General features: G+C 42.3%; 1 protein-coding gene across 3 annotated transcripts in view; it reads right to left on the bottom strand.

The window, feature by feature from the left end:
* LOC126379099 (ankyrin repeat domain-containing protein 50) overlaps window positions 1-23,927 on the bottom strand; it is an 86,216-nt gene that overhangs the window by 35,753 nt on the left and 26,536 nt on the right. For 2 of the 3 annotated variants that reach the window (XM_050027679.1, XM_050027681.1), the window contains 13 exons: window positions 22,764-23,333; window positions 21,643-21,786; window positions 19,795-19,933; window positions 19,171-19,305; window positions 10,459-10,558; window positions 9,835-9,934; window positions 8,935-9,057; window positions 7,878-8,011; window positions 6,461-6,553; window positions 5,235-5,300; window positions 4,505-4,588; window positions 3,771-3,897; window positions 2,859-2,925 (listed from right to left, as the gene is read on the bottom strand). In XM_050027679.1, coding sequence (XP_049883636.1) covers window positions 2,859-2,925; window positions 3,771-3,897; window positions 4,505-4,588; window positions 5,235-5,300; window positions 6,461-6,553; window positions 7,878-8,011; window positions 8,935-9,057; window positions 9,835-9,934; window positions 10,459-10,558; window positions 19,171-19,305; window positions 19,795-19,933; window positions 21,643-21,786; window positions 22,764-23,333 — 1,882 coding nt within the window. The remainder of the gene's footprint in view (window positions 1-2,858; window positions 2,926-3,770; window positions 3,898-4,504; window positions 4,589-5,234; window positions 5,301-6,460; window positions 6,554-7,877; window positions 8,012-8,934; window positions 9,058-9,834; window positions 9,935-10,458; window positions 10,559-19,170; window positions 19,306-19,794; window positions 19,934-21,642; window positions 21,787-22,763; window positions 23,334-23,927) is intronic. The other variant, XM_050027680.1, reaches the window with a different exon arrangement.

Below are 23,927 nucleotides of genomic sequence, written 5' to 3'. Positions count from 1 at the left end.
GTTAAGGGTGAATTGGATACGCATTTTGGGGATCTGTATATTTGTAGTCTGATTATATTATTATGAAAGTTTCACATATAAATAATATTTTTATATAATATTATAATACTTTGGCGGCTGCACACCCTCGCCGCCAAAGTAACCCCCCTCAGTGGTTGAGCGTTGGTCTCACGATCCGGAGGCCCCGGGTTCCAATCCCGGTGGGGACATATCACAAAAATAACTTTGTGATCCCTAGTTCGGTTAGGACATTACAGGCTGATCACCTGATTGTCCGAAAGTAAGACGATCTGTGCTTCGGAAGGCACGTTCAGCCGTTGGTCCCAGTCACTACTTACTGATGTAAGTATGCAGTCGTTACATGAGCCATGTCAGGGGCCTTTGGCGGCTCAATAATAACGCTAACACCAGGGTTGATGAGGTTGGTAATCCACCTCATAACCCACACGATAAGTTTTAGAAATGGTGCATAACGAATTCATGAACCATTTTGAGGACGGTACCCTAAAATGCGCTCAAATTGTGTATTGAGTAATTGTTTTATCTGTTTGTATGATAACGGTAGTCGTCAGTTATCTAATATACTGATGGGTTGACATTGGCCTCCGGTTTATTGCTTTGGGTTACAGACAGACGCGACTCCCGACTATGATCCTTACGGGGGTGGGTAGAGCATGTTGCCAGGTAACAACCCCATTAACGACCTCCGTGGTCCAGTGGTTCAGCGTTGTGCTCACGGTCCGGTGTTCCTGGGTTCGATTTCCTCTTCCTGAGATACAATTTTCAAAGTTCTGTCAAAGTACGTCAGCTAGTGTTGTGACGTTTACGAGCATAGTGATGTATAAGTCGATATTAGGTCGATCGATTCTTTTCTATCTAACAGTATGTATTTACTACTACTAATACCTTATACCACTGCCCTATTTTTCCCTAAAAAAGTAGCATGGAAAATGCTGCACCGACAAGAGCGTGGCTCTTAAATTGATGATGATGAATACCTTATTATTATTTTTTTATGATTTTGGATTGTTTTTCTTCTTATTATTATTTAAAAAAAATACCCACTGACACACAAATTATAATATATATATATATATGTGTGTGTGTGTCAGTTTCTGTTTTATCTGCTTATTCATAAATAAGCATGTCAAATCCCTTACTTTAGCTGTACACCACCATTATATTCAATAGTGTATCATTTACTAATCTGTGGTTAACGATGCTGGTAACACAATTATTATCTCCTGTTAATCAATTCTATTATTTAAGTTTTTATTGTTAACACTGTTTGTTGACCCTAATAAAAATAAATTAAAACAATTACATTTCGAGGAAATATCACAGGAATGAGGAAACTATAAATTATTTATTTATTAATAAACGTAATATACCGACTGAACGTATGCTGACTAAACTCGTAAATATGTCACAGGGATAATTGGGTATTTGACGTAGTCAAAGATAAATTATAAAATGCCAATCTACAAATAGAAGCCAGACATTAACGTTCAAAAATCAATCTAATTTAAATTTTTAACTTATTTTCGAATTTTAATTATGAATTGAAAAACAATGAGTACAACGTTTGACCGCTTCTATTGATGACGTCACAGGATGGTATTTCCATACAAACTCCAAAGAGAACTTCCGTTTTGACGTTTCGTAAAAAGAATCACATTTGACTAGGTTGTCAAGTAGCCTATATTGACAAGAATAAAACAACATACTGTTGACGACAGGTCGACATGGCAATCGGGGCATGAGGTGAGCCGCGGAGGCGGGGTCGCCCCGCACACCCGCACAGTCCCCGCGGCGTCTTAGTCTTAGTGTCGCACGAGTCCGTATCGACCTCGTTTATCGATTATAATCTCGCTCACATAATTTATTACTATTGTGTTTTAAAAATGGCTACGGTTGCATCTTCGTCGCGTGTTCAAGCAAAAAAAAACAATAATTCACTGAATGAATATTGGGAAAAAGACATGGAAATGGAAAATGAAATGGAAGATTTTATTATAAAAGTCGGAGATACCAGTGACGAAGATTCTTTAAGTTTTTGTAGCGATACGTTAGATGATTCAGATGAATAAATATTAACTTAAATGTAAACGTGGTATTATTTTATTCACATTTTGTTACATACATAATAAAAATATATCGATATTGAAAACGTCACGTCACTAGAGAATTGCCATGTCGACCTGTCGTCTCGTCACTAGAGAACTGCCGTGTCGACCTGTCGTCTCGTCACTAGAGAATTGCCGTGTCGACCTGTCGTCTCGTCACTAGAGAATGGCCGTGTCGACCTGTCGTCTCGTCACTAGAGAATTGCCGTGTCGACCTGTCGTCTCGTCACTAGAGAATTGCCGTGTCGACCTGTCGTCTCGTCACTAGAGAATTGCCATGTCGACCTGTCGTCTCGTCACTAGAGAATTGCCATGTCGACCTGTCGTCTCGTCACTAGAGAATTGCCATGTCGACCTGTCGTCTCGTCACTAGAGAATTGCCGTGTCGACCTGTCGTCTCGTCACTAGAGAATTGCCATGTCGACCTGTCGTCTCGTCACTAGAGAATTGCCATGTCGACCTGTCGTCTACAGTACATGGGTTGTGGCGTTCTAGTTTTAATTGTTGAGTTGTATGCTGGTAATTAAACCACCACATAAAGTAATATTTTAATGGTTTTATTTCTCACATATTTACACATTTTACACTTTAATTATTATTATTGATATGGTTAATTGGCTTATGTAACAGTCTAATTCCTGGTGTAACTTTTATTTTATTTAATGTTTTATTATATAAGCTGTTGGTGTACCTGTTTTTATAAATAAATACATTTAAAATATCAAAACTTACCAAAATTTTGTTCTTTTCCTTCCGACACGAGATCGCCTTCTTTCTCCTCGGTTTTCACAACGATTTGCTGTGAAACAAAAAACCGTACCGTATTAATTCTAAGAACAAAAAGAAGAACAGAAGAGGCAAGATGATTGGACACTTGAGACACGACGAATTTATTAAAAACATCATAGAAGGGAAGCTAATACGACATCGTATCAACACTTAAGACACGACGAATTTTTTAAAAAACATCATAGAAGGGAAGCTAATACGACATCGTATCAACAGAGGCTGCAAGATGTCTTTGATTACTCGTGGCTCTGCCCACCCCATTAGGGATTACGGGCGTGAGTTTATGTATGTATATATGTAAGGGAAGCTACAAGGAAAAGGAGGAAGGGGAAGACCAATAAGAGCTTACATGGAACAGATTAAAGAGAAGGCGAACGTCGTGTCTTATAAGGAAGTGAAAGAATTGGCTTCAGATAGACAAGAATGGAGAATGCTACACCGACAAGAGCGGGTGGTGTCAGGGTTACTACTGAGCCGCCAAGGGCCCCTGACATGGCTCATGTAACTACTAACTTACATCAGTCAGTAGTAACCGGGACCAACGGCTTAACGTCCCTTCCGAAGCACGAATCATCTTACTTTCGGACAATCAGGTAATCTTCTCTAGTGTGGGTTGTGAGGTGAAATACCAACCTCATCAACCCTGGTGTCAGGGTTACTATTGAGCCGCCAAAGGCCCCTGGGATGACTCATGTAACGACTACAGGATCAGAAGGGGATCACGTTATGTCCCAAACACACAAAGTGATTATCAAGATATGTCATCACCGGGATTTGAACCCGGGACCTCAGGATCGTGAGCCTAGAGTTCAAACCCCAGGACCACGGAGGTCGTTAGTGATATAACTTAATTACCTGGTTGTCCAACATCTCCACGCGGAGCGCGTCACTCTCCTTCTTCAGCGCTGACTCCAGGTCACAGCCGGAGTCGAGAACCCACAACAGGATAATCGTGTGCAGGTCCAGAGTGTCGTCTTCGCTACTGAACACACAATAGATTAGACTTTTTTGACGTGACTTATTGTAGATTTGCCGCAGATGGCATTAACTACTTGGCCGGACAAATGGGGAGCGCTGAAAGCTCTCTCCCGGTACCACGTTTAAGACAACAGGCCTGAGGGTGTCCAGTTGGGCGCGAACCTCGGCTCAGGGCGTCGTCTGAGAGGAAGAATATTTAAAAGGATTAATCGACCCTAGTGGGTCGATAGCGATAAGCGCTGATTGAGGGAAATCGTCGACCGGCGCGGTCGGTATCGGGGTCCTGAAGTGTTTGGTGTCGCGAGCTGATTGGCTGCCTCTATGGCTAGAGTGATCGGGTCGTCGGAATCGTATATTACGTCCTTCGGACGCCGATACTTTTCAGTACCGTCCCTAAGCGGTATGTATTCGGAATAAAGGACCTCACTCAGCACAAGTCGCGGCGTGAACCACGACGCTGGTGTTATGTGGACCCTGTTGGGTGACGCACGAACATCGTGTTCCATAAACGATTCGAGGCGAGCCTTTATTCAAATTCAAATTATTTAATTCGGACTGTATCCATATATGTTAGTAACAAACTACTACAACTACTACTACTTTATACTTACTCGGGTTTCTTCTTCTGCGCGGCAAGATGTTGTTCCAGCTGTGTCATGTGGAAGACATAGTTATGGATCTCCATCGCGCTGAGCCTGCAGACAAACACATTACTAAATTAAATTGTACTGTATTCAAGTAGAATCATCATCAGCCCATTAACGTCCCCACTGCTGGGGCACGGGCCTTCCCTACGGATGGATAGGGAGATCGGGCCTTAAACCATCAAGCGGGCCCAGTGAGGACTGATGGTTATTAACGACTGCTAACCCAGCCGGGACCAACGGCTTAACGTGCCTTCCGAAGCACGGTGGAGCTCGAGACGAAAACTTTTTTTTTCAGTATATTATTTTAGATATAAGTAGGTATTGGTACACAGTAGGAGTGAACATAGTAATTAAACCTTATTTCTAAAAAGGAACGTCAGCTCAGCAATATGTTGTGATACTCCGACATTGAGGGAGTGCCACCCTGACATGCTTAGATCAGTAAGTAGTAACCGGGACCAACGGCTTAACCTGCCTTCCGAAGCAAGGACCATCTTACTTTTGGACAATCTGGTGATCAGCCTGTAACGTTCCAAACAAACTAGGGATCACAAAGTGATTTTTGTTGATATGTCCCTATCAGGATTGGATCCCAGGACCTACGGATCGTGAGCCCAACGCTCAACCACTAGACCACGGAGACCGTTAAACAAACTTAATGAAATAATTCAAATAATAGCGACCCTGCCCTCACCTCTTGGCCAGCAGCGTGTAGTACATGGCCAACGCGGCGTGACCCTCGGGGAGTGAACAGAGATACCTAGAATAGAGGGAAACAGAGAATATTAAAACGTAAAAATGTATCTCTCCTTCCGAGAAACTGAAAAGCATACTTACAATACAAGGAATAAAAATAAAATTGCTATTAAAAATTCTAGATTAAGTAAATTAAATTCATCTTTTTTGGGGTTATGTATACGTTTTTACAATAAAATACCAGATAATATTTTAAATGCGTCAGAAAATAAATTTAAAACTCATGTGAAGCTTCATCATAAACTGCCTATATACGTCCCAATGCTGGGCACAGGCCTCCCCTTAATCAACCGGAGGGGGTATGAAGCATAATCCACCACGCTGCTCCACTGCGGGTTGGTGGAGGTGTTTTTACGGCTAATATCCGGGACCAACGGCTTAACGTGCCCTCCGAAGCACGGAATCATCTTACTTTTTCGGACAATCAGGTGATTCAAGCCTGAAAAGTACTTACCAAACAAAGGACAGTCTCACAAAGTGATTTCGATAATGTCCCCATCGGGAATGGAACCCGGACCTCCAGATCGTGAGCCTAACGCTCTAACCACTGGACTTTATGTAAAAAAGCCTATTATAAGATTAATGACTACCTAAATGATAAAAATGTCTGGTATTGAATGTGTTCCTCTAGTTATTGCATTATATTACATGCAGGCGCTTTTGTAAAAAACCGGACCTGTCAAATATTCAGATCAGGGTCGCGAACCCTATGAACAACGGGATAATGCTAGGGAGATGATGATCCGCCCTGTAGTTCCGGGCGCAAGAATAGGGCTACGGTACCCCCTGCCTGTCGTAAGAGGCGACTGAAAGGGGACACTGGGGATCGTGAGTGATAAGGGCGGGGGCCCGAACCACTCAACCCACGATCTCCGGGATGGACGGCAATGCGATGTGGCCTCGCATCGCCGTAAAACTGGGATGGCGTAGGGGTGGGGATCTACCCCGGGACGCGCTTTAGTGAAAGCAAGTGCGAGGGGAGCACCGGTGCGTTCGACAGAGATCCCGGAGCTCCCCGACATGCACCGCAGAGGGGTTTTAGTCGGTAGAAGTCCGACATAACCTCGTCGCTCCCCCGGGTGGCGAGGTATCCATGAGGATTTCCCCTTCGGTACCAAAAAAAAAAGGGAGATGATGATGATGATGATGATGATGAACAGATACCTGCGCGTGCAATGCTTCACGTCGAGCAGCCACTTGGCGAATGAGTGATGAAACATGGACAGGTAGCCCGTCGACCGCTCCATCACCAGGATCCTGGTGAAGAAACAAAATCGCATTAACATAAACCAGAAATCAGAACCCTTCGAGATGTTAAATTGGATTGTATGAGTATGATGCTTCACAGTCGATTTCGACTACAGCGACAGCAGCTGGTGGATTCATTGACGGTTATCATTCAAGAGCTTGGAAAGTCTGCTCTCTGGTGGGCTCCGTGATGGCTCGTATAGCTAATTTTATGTGAAAACGTGCGCCCACATTTTGGACACGTCAGCACACCCCCTACGTAATTATAGGTGATTGCCGCAGGTGGTCGGGCTTTCAGATCATCACGTTTTCTGTCCAGATCTGACCTTCGTTCTTTTTCGAAGTCAGACACCTTTTGTTGAACAAGGCGTCTCCACTCCGGGCGCTGGCTTGCTTGCGCCTCCCAGCATGAGGGTTCGATGTGGCACCGTTTCATGTGCTAAATGTGCAAAAACTAGGAAATATTTACATAAGTAGCGAGATATAAGAAAACGTGGCTCGTCGGCAAAGTCCATGGCGTAAAGTCCTGTAATATTGCCATAGGAAAATACATAAACATAAACTGCCTATATACGTCCCACTGCTGGGCACAGGCCTCCCCTCAATCAACCGGAGAGGGTATGGAGCATACTCCACCACGCTGCTCCACTGCGGGTTGGTGGAGGTGTTTTTACGGCTAATAGCCGGGATCAATGGCTTAACGTGCCCTCCGAAGCACGGAATCAATTTCCTTAGGAAAATAATAATTTTGTTTAGGAAAATATATTACAGTAAAATTTAAATTAAGACTTTGATGTTGCCAACAGTAGGTCGTAATAAGTTTGGTGACTAATTTAGCTTTAAGTAACTTTTTGTATAATATCGAATTTAAATAAATAATAATAATAATTACGCCTGTATACCCGAAGGGGTAGGCAGGTGTATAGTATGCAGGGTGTTAGTGATGAGGGCGATGATTCAGACCGTGATTCTGAGTTGATATCAAGTGGAATTTTCCGTCGCAAAATTCATGATTTTTTTGTTTTTTTTTAATTAATTTCAATTCTATACTTTTACGATGGAAAATTCCACTTGATATCAACTCTGAATAATGAGCTGAATCATCCCCCTCAGTATTCGGTACGATGTCACTTACACCCCGTACAAGTACGTGCAGGTAGCCATACAAGTTGATATGGGTGTTAGTGACACCGTAACGAATTAATAGTGATTCTAAGTTGATATCAAGTGGATTCTCGTGTCGGAAAATTCCCCTTGATATCAACCCAGAATCACGGCCTGAGCCTTCCCTCAAAGTTTTCGTTACGATGCCACTATAACCTGGTGTGTGTACCTCCTCAACAAATGCAGGCGCCTGTTGAAGTCCTCCCTGGTGACGCTGTACTCCTTGGTCAGCAGGCATTTGTACAGCATCTCCTCGGTGACGCCGCAGCGCGCCGCCAGCAGCACGTCCAGCAGGAGGCGAACCTGGATATTGACATACTGGATTACAGCAACACAGTAATATTACTTACTAGGGGAATGGGCCGGGTAGAAGAGGGGTGAGGGGAGGTGAGTGAGGGGAGGGGTACGTCCAACAGGAGGCGAACCTGTATATTTGTGACTAGTGATGTGCCGGATCGTTAAAAATGTATCCGCGGATACGGATCTGAATACGGATATTTAGTGTAAAGATCCGCGGATACGGATACGGATCTTTATATTCTTAAACAAAAAGATTCAATTTTTAGTTATTTCATTGTTATAAAAGTGATATTTTATCTTGCTTTCATAATAAAGATCTATCTATCTAAATGTTTGCAATATAAAGGTGCCAAATATTTGATTTTAAGAAATAAAAACAATCTGAATGGAATTTTATAGCCTTTTTATTTAATAATTCTACTTAATCACCTGAAAAAGATCCGTAAAAGATCCGCGTGAAAAGTAACGGACACGGATACGGATACGGATTTTTATTTTATCACGGATATCCGCGGATACGGATACGGATATTCGGAACATCACTAATATTGACATACTAACTTACAGCAACACAGTAATATTACTTACTAGGGGAATGGGCCGGGTACAAGAGGGGGGAGGGAGGGGGTGAGAGAGGAGTGAAACGGAGCGAGGGAGGGGGACAGGCGGGGGACAGAGAAATATTACAATAAGGTAATTGACTGGAAATGATAATAAAATAATACTGCAAATAAGGAATAACGGAAACTCTCCGTCCCGCGCCAATTCGTATCGGACGCCGGACACCCCCTCTGGGTCTTACTTTAGTGTTAAGTGGCCGTAAGCCGGTAAGGAGTAAGAGAGCGCGAGTATTCTCCGTCTCGCTTGCACTCACGTTAGGTTATATTGAGGTTTTTGTATGGAGTGCCCGGGGTGTGTTTTATTACCTTAGTAAACCGCCTTCCGTGGAACAACCTCTGTGCCAGCCAGAGGTACAGACCGTTGAGGGTACCAGGGATCTCACGGATCTCGCGGAGAGCTATGAACCCGTCTGCTACGCCGTCCAGGACCTGGAGAAGAAATTGATGAGGGGTTGTTTATTGTATTCACCCCCCCCCCCCCCAACACACACACACTCACCCACCAACACACATTCACCCACCCACACATGCACAGAGACACACACCCACAACACTCACCCACCCACACATACACAGAGACACACACCCACAACACTCACCCACCAACACACATTCACCGACCCACACATGCACAGAGACACACACCCACAACACTCACCCACCCACACATACACAGAGATACACCCACAACACTCACCCACCCACACACACACACTCACCCACCCACACATACACAGAGACACACACCCACACACACACTCACCCACCCACACATACACAGAGACACACACCCACAACACTCACCCACCAACACACATTCACCGACCCACACATGCACAGAGACACACACCCACAACACTCACCCACCCACACATACACAGAGACACACCCACAACACTCACCCACCCACACACACACACTCACCCACCCACACATACACAGAGACACACACCCACAACACTCACCCACCCACACACACACTCACCCACCCACACATACACAGAGACACACACCCACAACACTCACCCACCCACACACACACACACTCACCCACCCACACATACACAGAGACACACACCCACAACACTCACCCACCCACACATACACAGAGACACACACCCACAACACTCCCCCACCCACACACACACACAATCACCCACCACACTCACACACACAATCACCCACTTCAGCATTTAGTAAAGTTACCTTTTCCAAGTACAGTAGACATCCATCACTCTTTATTCGGAGATGGTCCAACGCGGCCGCCGCCGCCGCCGCGGCCGTCGAGTCGCTCGACACACGAGCCCTGCAAGACATCATAATCATCATTGGACGTTGCTCATCATTAAAATCATCAATCAACCATACAATAATTTTTCATTGCACAAAAACATAAACTCAGAACATGTACAGACGAATACAATAAGCACAATATGCGGCCTTATTGCTAAACAGCACCTTTGGGCGAAAGAAGTTTAAATGTATTGGAGCGCGGGATGGTGCAATACAAAAAAATAAGGAATAGGTAAAATAAACATAATCCTGCCAACATAACTAATATAAACTATTATACATTACATGCGCACAAATTACAGGGTGTTAGTGACATCGTAACGAAAACTTTGAGGGATGATTCAGGCCATGATTCTGAGTTGATATCAAGTGGAATTTTCCGTCGCAAAAGTATGCGACGGACTCGCGTCAGAGTACTGCGGGGCGGAAGGCAAGAGGGAAACCACTGCCTTATTTTCCCCAACAAGTAGCATGGAAAATGCTGCACCGACAAGAGCGTGGCTCTTAAATTGATGATGATGTTATGTTGTAAAGTACCTGAGTCTGGGTTCAGTGTCGAGGCGGGCGAGCACATATCTCTGCACGTCGGCGGACACGTGCGCTCGCTGTAATTCATCCAGGACTATCTTCCTGAACCCTGCAATACAAATGAACACTTCGTTTAATACATTGTTTTAGGTTTAAGCGGTTATTATCATTCCCCCTCCCCCCACCCCCGAACACAAACGCGGATTAAACTAACAGTTATGATCGCCCGAATAATGTTCTACTAACACTAGTGTTCGGTTAGCTCAGTAGTGAGGATTGTCAGTGAGTGTTGATTATTAAAAGACAGTTCTGGAGATAATTAATGTTTACTAAAGTAGAATAAATGTTGAATGTTAATATGTTTCGAATGCACCCGGTCGCGCCGATACCGAAAAATGCACTAATTATAAAATATAAATTACCGCGATGCGTCGGCAATGTGCTGACGACGCATAACGTGTTTGCGTTAGACGCGTGTTTGGTGTATTACACCGAACATATTGCCGGGGGCAAACGATAACTTGAACTACAAGTTAAAGTTAACAGTTAAGTTTGACAAAATATACAAAAAACAATAAAATATGAGACATTATTTAAAAGACAATTTTTTAAAAATTGGAGAGTTCCCCTTATCAGATACACTACACTCGACACTTTCTTCTTGTTTTTGTTTACACTCGCGCACTTCTACTACTTCATTCACTACACGCACGGCGGGTTGCGGCGGCGGCGCCGCGGCGCGTGCGCTGCGCCTGCCGCCCGCGGCTGCGTCGTCGGCACCTCTCTCAACCTCCCTCAACGAAGATGAATTTCTTGATATTCTCCTCACGTTGTAGTAACATTTCGCTCTTCGATATGCTAATATTATTACTCCAAGTATTCCAAATCCCCACAGAGAGTATATGGAAGCATATTGATGAACGTCGTGCACAGAAACTTCTTCAGATATAGGCTGACTTTCTTTCATCATCTTTACTCTCTCGCCAATGTTCTTCAACTCGTCTTCATTGTATAATGTAAAGTTTTCTTCTTGAATTCTGAATGATATGTTCATCACGTGGTTTATGGGGTCAATTTTTGGAACTTGTATATCGAATGTTACATCCGTTTTACTCTCCATGACTTGATGAGAATGTACCGTAAAGTTATCTGATTTTAGTATACAGTTTTCTTCCGCACTAATTATGTTAGATTCATTCAAAGTATGTGCTGTAATCTGATCCTTGCACATAGTACGTAACTGACACCGATTACAACAGAAATAAAAATATTGATTTGTTTTTGATAAACTTATCCATTTGCTCTGACAAGTCTCTATGTTTGTTTTGCATTGATTTATCTCATCTTTGATACACAAATCGTTATCGGTTGTCATTTTAAATATAGGTACCTTTAGGTAACACATGTAGGTAGTTACGTCACGCGAAATGCATTGTTGTAAGTCTTTCTCTGGTATTGGTATAAACGCATCTTTTTGTAAGTTGATAGCTAAGTGGTTTTCTATCGGCTTTATAGATATCATATTTTCACCTGCGCGGCGCGGTACAGGTATGATGTTGAATATGTCATAATTATCTCTTGTTATAAGTGGGATCCGAATCTCGAATATCATGTAGTCGTCAGTTATTCGTGCCTTAATTTTCAGTAGGTGGTATATACTTTCTAATCCTCTCTGAATGTTTTCTATTGGGAGTGTCAGGTCTCCTACTAGCTGTCTGGATATAGTGTTCAGTTCTAGTTGCAGTTGTTGGGGATCGATAATGTGGATGTTCATTTTGCCGTCATAAACGTTGGTGATAGTATCTAGTAAGGCTTCTTGAATGTTTCTCAAATGTGTTAATAGATTATTAGCTGCCATGGCGACCACCGTGAATTGGGACATGCTCTCAGCAGTTGATATTACTTTTGCCATAGTGTTTGTAGTTTTTTCTAGGGATATTAATTGTTGATTAATAAGTTTATGCTGTTTTGTTTAATGAAATCACGTCAATGCAGTTTCCAGTAGCCACAATCATCATCAAAAACAATAAAGTCATCCAGAATGTTGTTAGGTAACTTCCTCCTTTTGTTCCAGCTTTCTTACTTTCCTTATCATCACTGTTATCTTCCTCACATGTCGTTTCTTTTCCTTGTTTAGATTTTTCTAATGGTAATACAGCCAGTTTCACTACTGGCCTCTTCATCACTCCGTTTTTTGTTTTTAATGTCACCACTCTAGTGTATCCGTCGCACCCCGGATGAGTTTCCACAACTCTGCCCAACGCCCATTTCCCTGGTGGTAAGTTTTCTTCATGAATCACGACTACATCTCCGATTGTAATGTTATGTTGTGGCGTTTGCCATTTTCGCCTTGCTGTTAACTGGCTCAAGTATTCTATTTTCCATTTCTTCCAGGTATCGCTGAATATTTTCTGAGTTAGGGCCCACCGCGATCTTCCGTCTTCTTCTGTTTCAATGACGGTGACACCTGACCTTCCTGTCAGAAAACTAGCTGGTGTGAGGAACTCTATGTCGTCTATATTCTCGGTTAGCGAACACAATGGTCGTGAGTTGAGACAAGCTTCGAGCTGGCATAACATGGTGGCGTACTCCTCGAATGTAAGCTTCTGTTCTCCTATAACTCTCTTCAAGTGGTGTTTCAGGCTCCGTACGGCACGCTCCCACAGACCTCCAGCACTAGGCCAGGATGGGGCGTTAAAATGCCACTCTATTTGCATCTGTGTTACTTCGTTAAGAAAACTGTCTTTGAAGATGTTACGAAGTTGCTGCCACTCTTCTTGCAGTATCCTGTTAGCGCCAACGAAGTTTGTTCCGTTGTCACTGTATAAGTGACGCGGGGCTCCTCTTCTTGCAGACATACGTCGTAGCGCAGCAAGAAACGCTGAACTTGTAAGCTCCGTCACTAATTCCAAATGCACGGCTTTGGTCACCATACATATGAAAATAGCAATGTAGCCCTTTAGTGTTTTCATTCCGCGTCCCTTGTTGGCCTTGATGTCAACAAACCCGGTATAGTCCACTCCAGTGTGGTAGAATGGCGTCGCTTCGTTGACTCTAGCTGCAGGCAAATCTCCCATCAGTTGTTGCTGCCTCTTTCCTTCATTTCTACGGCACGTCACACACTGCCTCAATTGTTTCTTCACCACGTTGTTCCCTCCTGGAATCCAATACTCTTGCCTCAGCTTGGCCATCGTCACCGTAGCTCCTCCATGAAAAGTATCTTTATGTGCCCAGTCAATTAGTAGTGTGGTCAAACGAGACTCCTTCGGTATGATTTTTGGGTGCCTCATTTCCGCCGAAATGTTTGCTTCTCTCAAGCGACCTCCAACTCGCAAGATGTCTTCTCCGTCAATAAATGGATTTAAATGTAAAAGACTACTCTTCGATTCAACCTTTTCATGTTTACGTAAGTAGTTTATTTCCTTTCTAAATTCATTCAACTGCACATGTTTTATAATCACTGACTTAGCTTTCTGCAATTCTTGTAATGTAATATATGTCGTAGGTAATTTGTTTTGTTTACGGGTCAGTGCACGCAAAATCCAGCAAATGATACGTTGCACTTTCCTGAACGTGTTATGTTTTTCTAGTAAACGGTCGATTATGTTATCATCTGCTTTTTCTTGAACTGCATTTATCGAGTATGACTTTTTCTCCTCTTCTGTAGTGTTAAATGTTTGATTTTCATTTTCAGGTGTAAATGTGGGCAACCACTCCGGACCTTGCCACCATAGTGAATGTTCGACTAATTGAGATGCTGTCAGACCTCGGCTTGCAGCATCCGCCGGATTCTCTGATGATTTTACATACCTCCACTCGTTCTCAGGCATCACTTCTTGTATTTGTTTTACTCGGTTGGCAACGAAAGGCTTCCAGCGATTAGGTTCACCTTGCAACCAACCGAGAACGATCTTAGAATCCGTCCATCCAAATGTTTCGATTAAATGTTTGTTTAGTGATTGTTTTACTTTATTCATGAGCTTCGATAATAAATAAGCACCGCTCAGCTCCAATCTCGGTAATGTTAGTGTTTTCTTGTGTGGTACAAGTTTTGATTTTCCGGCGATCAATATTACGTTGTTAGTGTTTTTCACTCTCGCGTATACCACACAAGCATATGCCTCGATAGAAGCGTCACAGAACCCATGTAGTTCGATGACGTCATTCTCATTCGATGATATCCATCTAGGCACTTTGCAGTCGTTTATTCTGTCAATGTCTGCTTGTACTTTAGACCACGCGTCATAGATGTCATCTGACACCCGCTCGTCCCAATGAGTGTTTTCTTTCCAGACTTTCTGGAATATAATTTTTAGTTTTGTGCTGATGGGTGACAACCAACCTAAGGGGTCGAAAAGTTTAGATATTTCAGATAAAAGGTTTCTTTTTGTTGGTTTAGGCGATAATTTGGATATGTTACATTTGAATAAGAATATATCGTTGGTTGGGTTCCAGCACAAACCAAGTGTTTTTGACACGCTCTCTGTTTTGAATTTAAAAACTGTTTCTTCTCTGTTTTCTTTAATGTTTATATTTTCTAATACCTGTTCATTATTTGACGACCACTTCCGCAAGTTAAATCCTCCCGACTTCATAAGTTTGATTAATTCGTCAATTAGTTCAGTCGCTTGTTCAATAGTATAACACCCATGTACTAAGTCATCCATGTAAAATGACTCCTCTACTACTTTCGCTGCGTTAGGGAAGTTGTGCCTTTCATCTGTCGCTAGTTTACGTAAAGTCATCATGGCCAAAAACGGTGCGGCTTTTGTGCCATATGTTACTGTTTTAAGTTGAAATATTTGTAAGGGTTGTTCTGGACTCTCTCTCCATATTATTCGTTGCAGTGGCTGGTCCTCTTCGTTTACCAGTATCTGTCGGTACATTTTTTCGATGTCGGCAGTAAAGGCATACTTGTATTGTCTCCACTTTATCAAAAGCGACTGCAAATCCTGTTGTAAGTTCGGTCCAGTGTACATCAGGTCATTTAATGAGCATCCTGTGGACGTTTTGGCGGACGCATTAAATACAACCCTGTATTTTGTTGTGGTTGATTCGACCCGCTCCACTCCGTGGTGTGGCAAATAACACTCGTTCTTCGAATTACTGTTTACTGGTGTCATATGTTGCAGGTCACTGTACTCTCTCATAAATGTTTTATAGGCTTTAACTAAGTTTTCTTGCCGTTGAAATTTCCTTTCTATGTTTCTAAATTGAGCTATAGCCTTTGTTTTCGATTCTCCTAATTCTTCCTCAAAATTAGGCTTCATGGGAAGTCGCACCTCGTATCTTCCGTCTATGTTTCGTTTCACGTTTTCTTGGTAATGTTTAATGCAACTTAGTTCTTCCTGTGATAATTCTCCTTGTTCTTCAATATCTTCCACTTCCCAAAAATGTTTTATATCGTCCAAATTGTTGATCACTACGTTACAATGGTAAGTTCTCGCATTTCCGCATAAAAGCCAGCCAAGTTGAGTCTGTTGTGCCATCGGCTGTGACGCGTCTTCAGTCTTAATTATACCAGTCAAAATGATGTTAGAGTATATGTCTGCCCCGAGTAGTATATCTACCGGGCGACTAATGTAGAATTGAGGGTCAGCTAAATTAAGATTTTGTATGATAGACCAGTCTGGTTTAGCGAAAGATTTGTTTGGTAGGCTTTTTATCAAATTGTTCATAATGATTACCTCAGCCTTGAAGGTAAAGTTGTGGTAAATGGAGCTGCAAGTAATGTTAAGTTTTCCTTTACAATTGTTCTCTCTCTGTCCAACTCCATATATTACTCCCTTGCAGTTTTCTCTTTTAATGTTAAGTATTTGGGCCGCTTGCTCTGTTATGATAGAAATTTGGGAACCCTGGTCAATTAGAGCTCTCAGTGTGTGTAATGTTCCATCTGCTTTCTTCACGTTAATCAAGGCTGTGGCTAATAAAATTTCCGTATCATTATTCCGTGATAACTCTGACTTGTTTACTCCATTTACGTCGCTCTTAGAAGTTGTTGCCATGTTAGCCATTGACATAGGAGTCGAAGGCACGTTTGCTGATGTGGATTTTACAGAAGCCTCGTGGATAAGTGTGTTGTGCTGACCACCACACTTATGGCATGTTTTTGTGGAATTGCATGCATTTCCGTTATGCGTAAAAAGGCAATTGATACATAATGCAAGTCTATTAATTGTATGATATCTTTTTTCAATCGGCATTTGTAAAAAAAATTTGCAATTATATATTCCATGTGGATTCTTGCAAAGAGGACATTTGATACCGGAAATATGTTGTAACTTCGCTACTGTTGGATGTGCATAACCTCGGTTTGTTCCATTGTTTTGTTGATGAAAATTGTTTCGGTTATTGAATTGAGGAAATGATTTTTTGAACGCGGGCATATGTTGTTGCTGTTGTTGTTGTTGAGGATGGGGTTTCTGGGGTGCTGAATCTTGTTTGCGTCTAGATGACTCTAGAGTGGTGAATTTAGTTTCCATGAAATCTAAAAATTCTTGTAAAATCGGTAATTCTTTTGAGTTTTTAAGCGACTCAATATAATCTTTGTGAGTTTCAGAGTCGAGTTTTTGGGACAATACATGAATCAGCATAGGGTCCCAAGTATTTATGTCTACGCCCAGATTCTTAATTGCATGTAGGCACTCCGTAGTTGTGTCATACATCTTTTTGATTAGTCCCGCTGATTGTTGTTGCATGTTAGGTAAACCGAATAAAATATTCATGTGAGAGGTAAATATCATCTTTTTGTTGTTGTAACGATTGTTCAATATCTCCCAACATACTAAATAGTTATCAGAGCTTATCTGCAGATGTTGAATGAGGCGTTCAGCTTCTCCCTTCACCTTGCCTTTTAAAAACTGCATCTTCTGGGCGTTAGATAAAGCAGTGTTGTAGTGAATAGCTTCATTAAATAAATCCTTGAAAGATACCCATGAATTGTAATTTCCATGAAATACTGGTATTTCTAATGTTGGAGTTGATTTGTCTCTGTGAGCAACCGACCATATCTTCTTGTTAATTTCTTTCTTCAAACTGTTAAATATCTTCTCATCTCTGTTAAATATTGTTTCATACATAATATCCGATTGATATGCCTCACTTTCAATCTCCCAATGTAAAGAATCTATAACTGACCAACGAGATTCAAGTGTTTTCAGAGCATCATTTAATTCCCACTTTTCTGTTAGTAAATCCACATTAATGTTAGATACAGTGCGTGTAAAAGCTCTCATATTTGCTTGTTGTTTGCGGTACATCTCATCAAGTTTACTCCGCGAGCCTGCATCTTGTTTCTTGGGCGAGAAAAAGGTTGTGTTTTCCTCGCTGTGTTCGTCGGACGGCGGCGGTTGCTCTATGGACGGCGGCGGCAGCTCGTCCTCCGTGTGGGGGATGTTCCGACCCCCAGACGTGCCGGCAAAGTCAACAGACGCGTCGCACGGCTTCGCTAACTTCTTATAACCCTCGTTCAGTAATGTTGTTAGTTCCAAAAATGTATCACGCGCTTTTTCATGACATATAGTCACGAAATAAGGATGTGTCCTGCTTTCTGACTTACATAATTGTTCATGATTCGACTCAAATTCCGTCCATAGTTGGACTAATGTTTCAGAACGCTTTTTAAAATAATCTACTTTAGACTTCCGCTCTGCCCCATCTTTTTTAAAGTTAGTATAAAGCGATTCAATCTTCTGTTTAATCTCCAGTTGCCTCTCGTACAGGTTTCCGCCTTGCTCCATCTTGAAATGTTAGTTTAATAAGGAAAGATCTTACTTGAATATCTTCTCTCAGCCAATGTTTCACCAAACCTCTCCTTAAGTTACCGCAATCCTCTATGTTTCACTCCAGCAATGTTAACGTTCATGTGCACAAGTCACACGCAGCACTCTTTCACTCCAGTAATGTTAAATGTTAGTGTTCACTAGTTCAGTTCACCCCACAAGTTACACGCGGCACACTCACAGACACGTGTACGATTCGCGGGGTCCTTGTAACGGCTCGAAGGACCAATGTTCGGTTAGCTCAGTAGTGAGGATTGTCAGTGAGTGTTGATTATTAAAAGACAGTTCTGGAGATAATTAATGTTTACTAAAGTAGAATAAATGTTGAATGTTAATATGTTTCGAATGCACCCGGTCGCGCCGATACCGAAAAATGCACTAATTATAAAATATAAATTACCGCGATGCGTCGGCAATGTGCTGACGACGCATAACGTGTTTGCGTTAGACGCGTGTTTGGTGTATTACACCGAACAACTAGTTTATAAGTCGTCTGTATACGTTAGTATCGCTCGGCTAGGAGGAGCTCGGTGGCGCAGCGGTAAACGCGCTCGGTCTGCGATTGTTGAAGTTAAGCAACTTTCGCAAAGGCCGGTCATAGGATGGGTGACCACAAAAAAAAAAAATAAGTTTTATTTTCGAGCTCCTCCGTGCTTCGGAAGGCACGTTAAGCCGTTGGTCCCGGCTGCATCAGCAGTCGTTAATAACCACCAATCCACACTGGGTCTGCGTGGTAGTTTGAGGCCCGATCTCCCTATCCATCCATAGGAAAGGCCCGTGCCCCAGCAGTGGGGACGTTAATGGGCTGGTGATGATGATACGTTAGTATGTTAATCCTATGGACTTTGTCCGAAATATACGATTTTTGTTTATTTATAGTCCGCTTACCCCGATAGGAAATGGGCGTGAGTTTATGTATGTATGTAACAGCCTGATGTACCTGTGAACATCCGTGTGGTGAGCTTGCAGTGCCTCTGCGCCGTGCAGACTAGAAGCAGCCAGTGTGGTAAGAGATGCTGATGTCGAGACAGAAGACCAGCCACTGTGTTCGACTCGGAAGCTTCAGTCGTTTGACCTGGGAACATTTGTTTAATTTTAGATCTAGAATAAGGAATAACACGTATAGAACGGCAACTCTCCGCTCCCCACCAGCGGATGCTAGGTTTACCTCACCCCCTCGGTCTTACTTTAGTCTTCATACGGGCGTCAGACGTCACACACACAGATGCGCTTGTACGATAACGTCAATGTGTAGTGTATGTGTAAAACGAGGTCTTTTTGTATGAAGTGTCCGAGGTGTGGTATTATCCTAAAATCTACCATCAAAAAGCACAAAGAATAAGTTTTTTTTTCAACATTGGTTTGCGTTTGAACGAGCTCATATCCAGATCCAATAATTGCAATAGAAAAGCATTGTTGAAGGACACGCACACGTGACGTGTAGAGACGTTAAACGTATATAGACGTCGGACGTGTACAGACGTCTGACGTGTACAGACGTCGGACGTGTATAGACGTCGGACGTGTACAGACGTCAGACGTATATACTCGTTAAGTAACTCACCAGCCTGCAAGCCCTCGTCAATCGCGTCGACCAGCAGGAACAAGCACTGCTTGGGCGGGTCCATCTCCAGCAGTGGGAATAGGAGGGCCTTCTTGAAGCACTCGTCAGGGTTCTTCTCAAGGTTGTGTGGGAGTAACGCCTGCAAATGAAAATATGAAGGTCGACTTACATGTTAGTACCGATTCTACAGTCATGAGCAATATCATGTACTCACTTTAGAACCCTGTCGTACTATCATATATGACATTTATCGAGACTTACGGTTTAATCTGTCAACAAAGTTAATGTGACATGATTGTTGTGATGTGTTCGACCATACAGGCGGAACACATCACAACATTATTATTTAAATTATTTTACCACATTTTTGTATTTTATGTGTTTTCGCAAATAGATTTTATTTGATATGTATGTGTTTTCGGAAAAGTAAAATATTATAAAAACCATCAATAATTTTAAACTTCATTTCAAGCAACATCTTCTGCGAGTACAAAAGAGTTCTTAATAAACCAGTCATACCTACCTCTGTGGTCCAGACACGACACGATGGCGGAGTCTAACTTGCGACGCGGATGCGACGGCAATATAGCTCTAACAGGCACACAGCTACTCATTGAAAATACACTAGTAGGCGGTACACAAATATTCGTCTAGTCTGTTCATTGGGGGTTATTTGTTATTTTTTATTGTAATTATGGTCACTGATTCGTTAAATGTTTTTTATTATCAATCAATTAATTATATTTTTTATTCCCAGCACTTTTAAAACCACAAAAAAAAACATTCGCGATGGGTTTTTGTACAAGCTGATTACGTAATGATCGTTGCACTCGGACGGCAGTGGCGGTTGAAACTGACGTAATGCGTTTGATAAAAATGTTGACGTAGTAAGCCCGCTAACGGTAGTTTTTCTTTTTTTACTCCGTCCAAACCAGTTTGGGTTGCAACGTATACTACGTTCTTTCGTTCAAATCCGCACGCACACTAACTTGAAACACATTCTAACATTTCTAACTTTATTTATTTGTTTATTTTATCGTTTTATATGTATTGTTTTGTAAGTATTATTGTATTTCTTTCATGTATTTGTAGATACACTGCACACACACACGCTTTTAATTATGTTTTTGTAAACTACTTTGTTTTCATAGTATAAGTAAATAATATTATGTATTCATTCAAGTTGTATTTGTGGGAGACACGGCTTCCGTGCCTCACTTAGCAGGGTCCACAGAATACCAGCGTCGTGGCTAGCGCCGCGGCTTATGCTGAGTGAGGCCCTTTTATAAAGGACACCACCACCATCGTTGACCAGTCCATACACTCAATTATTTGTATTTCTCGTGTATGTTGTTTTTATTATGTGTTTTTTTTTATTGTAAGGTGTGTGTTACTCCGTGTTTTAAATTATATATTTGTTTTGTATTTGTTACTGTGGTGTCCCTTTATAATAAACGCTTCTTTCTTTCTTTCTTTCTATAATAACGGCCTCCGTGGTCCAGTGGTTTGAGCTTTGGGCTCACGATCCGGAGGTCCCGGGTTCAAATCCCGGTGGGGCATATTACAAAAATCACTTTGTAATCCCTGAGGCTGAGGCTGATCACCTGATTGTCTGAAAGTAAGATGATCCGATCCCGGTTACTACTTACTGATGTAAGTATTTAGTCGTTACATGAGCCATGTCAGGGGCCTTTAACGGCTCAATAATAACCCTGACACCAGGGTTGATGGGATTGGTAATCCACCTCATAACCCACACTATAGTAGAAGTAAAATATTTTAAGAGGTATAACATAACTGTCATGTAGCCAATAATACTTGACAGTCGCGTGAAGAAGAAGAAAATACCTGTTGTATCTCGTCATCAGCCATCAGCTTGTCGTAATACGCATTGGCTATCAGCGTCCGGGCGCTGACCGGCAAGCTCGGGATGGGAGGCGGTACATCATCGTGCTGGGATCGCTTCTTCTCAAGCAGGATCTCCAACTCGACCTTCAAACCATAAAGAAAGAAAATTATAATATCGATACACAACATAAACACACTATTCAGTTATGTATGTTATTAACATCGTAACGAAAACTTTGAAGGACGATTCGAACCATGATTCTGAGTTGATATCTAGTGGAATTTTTTCGTCGCAAACGTACGGATTTACTCCACCACGTTAACGCATTCAGGATGCTGTTCGGACTGCCGCGGTATTGCAGCGCCTCATTAATGTTTGCAGAGGCGCAAATTAATTGCTTCTATACCATCTAAGGAAACGTTGCGCCTCCTTGCTGCGCCGCGTGCGCGCCAGCTCGAACAGTATCCTGAGTGTGTTAGCAGACCGGTGGGACTCCCCGCTGCTGAGGCGCTGGATGCAGTTGCACGCTGCTGTGCCAAGGGTCGCGCGTGTGTATTAGCTTAAGTTGTATAAGTTGTTACTAACATTAGAATATAAGTTGTTTGTTACTAACATATATGGATACAGTCCGAATTAAATAATTTGAATTTGTTAAACGTTACTCCACCACGCTGCTCCACTGTGGGTTGGTGGCGGCATTTGGCCTGGTACCCCGGGACCAACGAAGTATCTAGCATTGCAGGCTGCACCCGGTTGTCTGCAAATAGGATGATCCATGCGGATAGCACGGACAGTGGTTAACCGTTAGGCTCACGATCGGGAGGTTCCGGGTTCGAATCCCAGTGGAGACATATCACAAAATTCACTTTGTGATCCCTTGTTTGGTTAGGACATTACAGGCTGATCATCCGATTGTCCGAAAGTAAGATGTTTCCTGCTTCAAGCCACGTTAAGCCGTTGGTCCCGGTTACTACTTACTGATGTAAGTGAGTAACCGTTACATGAGCCATGTTAGAGGCTTTTGACGGCTCAATAGTAACCCTGGCACCAGGGTTGATGAGTTTGATCATCCACCACCATACAAAAGGATACTAACCTTAACATACAAAAGGATACTAACCTTCGGATCATCCAACACGTCCCGTTTTAAAATATTCTGGTATTCCGGCAATTCTTTGGCGTCATCATTCACTTCAGCACCTTTCGACTCACCAGCATCTTCCGTGCCCAATTTGACCTCCGTAGTCACTCTATCCTCAGGTCTCTCTTCATTAGGACTGTTACCATCTGTACATTTCTCCGGTACGTTTTTGTTCTCAAGGTCTTCATTCTCGAACTTTTTCGATGGAGAATTTTCGTTCGATGAGAATTTGAGATCACTTTTGTTCGGATAGCGGAAGTTGGCGACTGGAATCCTTGATTTCGGTGGACTATTCTCAACTTTCTTCTCCTCTTCGCTCTTTTGTTCGGTAGACAAACTCTTTTGTAGCAGCGAAGGTTTTTTATCGTTCAAAGGTTCGGAACTCTGTCGAACTAAACGGGAGTTCCTAATCTCTTTCGACTGTCTCTGTGAAATGTTTCGAAGGAACAGATTTTCGTGGTTCTCGTAGAGTCGACAGTCATCCTTTTGGTCTGGCGTTAGGAATGGGTTAGTGGGTTTTACATTCGCTCTCGGAAGGATTTCTGGCAACTGTAATAGAGATGGAAATACTTATGAGGTTCACTGATCAAAAGAAAGACCTTTACCACTCATACATAGCCGCGAACGGCCGCGCCTAATAAGGATTTTTAACCTTAGTTTTAAAACTGGTTTACTTATATTATTATGTATTCATGTGTTATGTCTGATTGTTTAAATTTAGTTCTGTGCAATAAAGTATATTTAATTTGATATGATATTATTTTCTTTTCTTATCCAATCTGTTTCATTATACAGGGTGTTAGTGACATAATAACGAATACTGAGGGGGATGATTCAGACTATGAATCTGAATTGATTTACCTGTCGGAAAATTAGTGAGTTTTTTTTGCGACGGAAAATTCCACTTGATATCAACACAGAATCATGGCCTGAATCGTCCCTCAAAGTTTTCGTTACGATGTCACTAACACCCTGTATAATGTATGTATATGTCACCGACATACATATATACGTATATATGAGACTTCGGAATCTCGATACAAAACGAGACGAGCTCAGGGCGCGACCACCTGCTGCCATAAATTATAACTATGTAGGAGGAGTGCTGACGTGCATTGAATGCGGTCGTACATTTAATGCTAA

The sequence above is a fragment of the Pectinophora gossypiella genome, chromosome 28 (genome assembly GCF_024362695.1).
Source record: "Pectinophora gossypiella chromosome 28, ilPecGoss1.1, whole genome shotgun sequence".
NCBI lineage: Eukaryota > Metazoa > Arthropoda > Insecta > Lepidoptera > Gelechiidae > Pectinophora > Pectinophora gossypiella.
The sequence above is the reverse complement of the archived record's forward strand: the minus strand, read 5'-3'. Positions and strand labels throughout refer to the sequence as shown.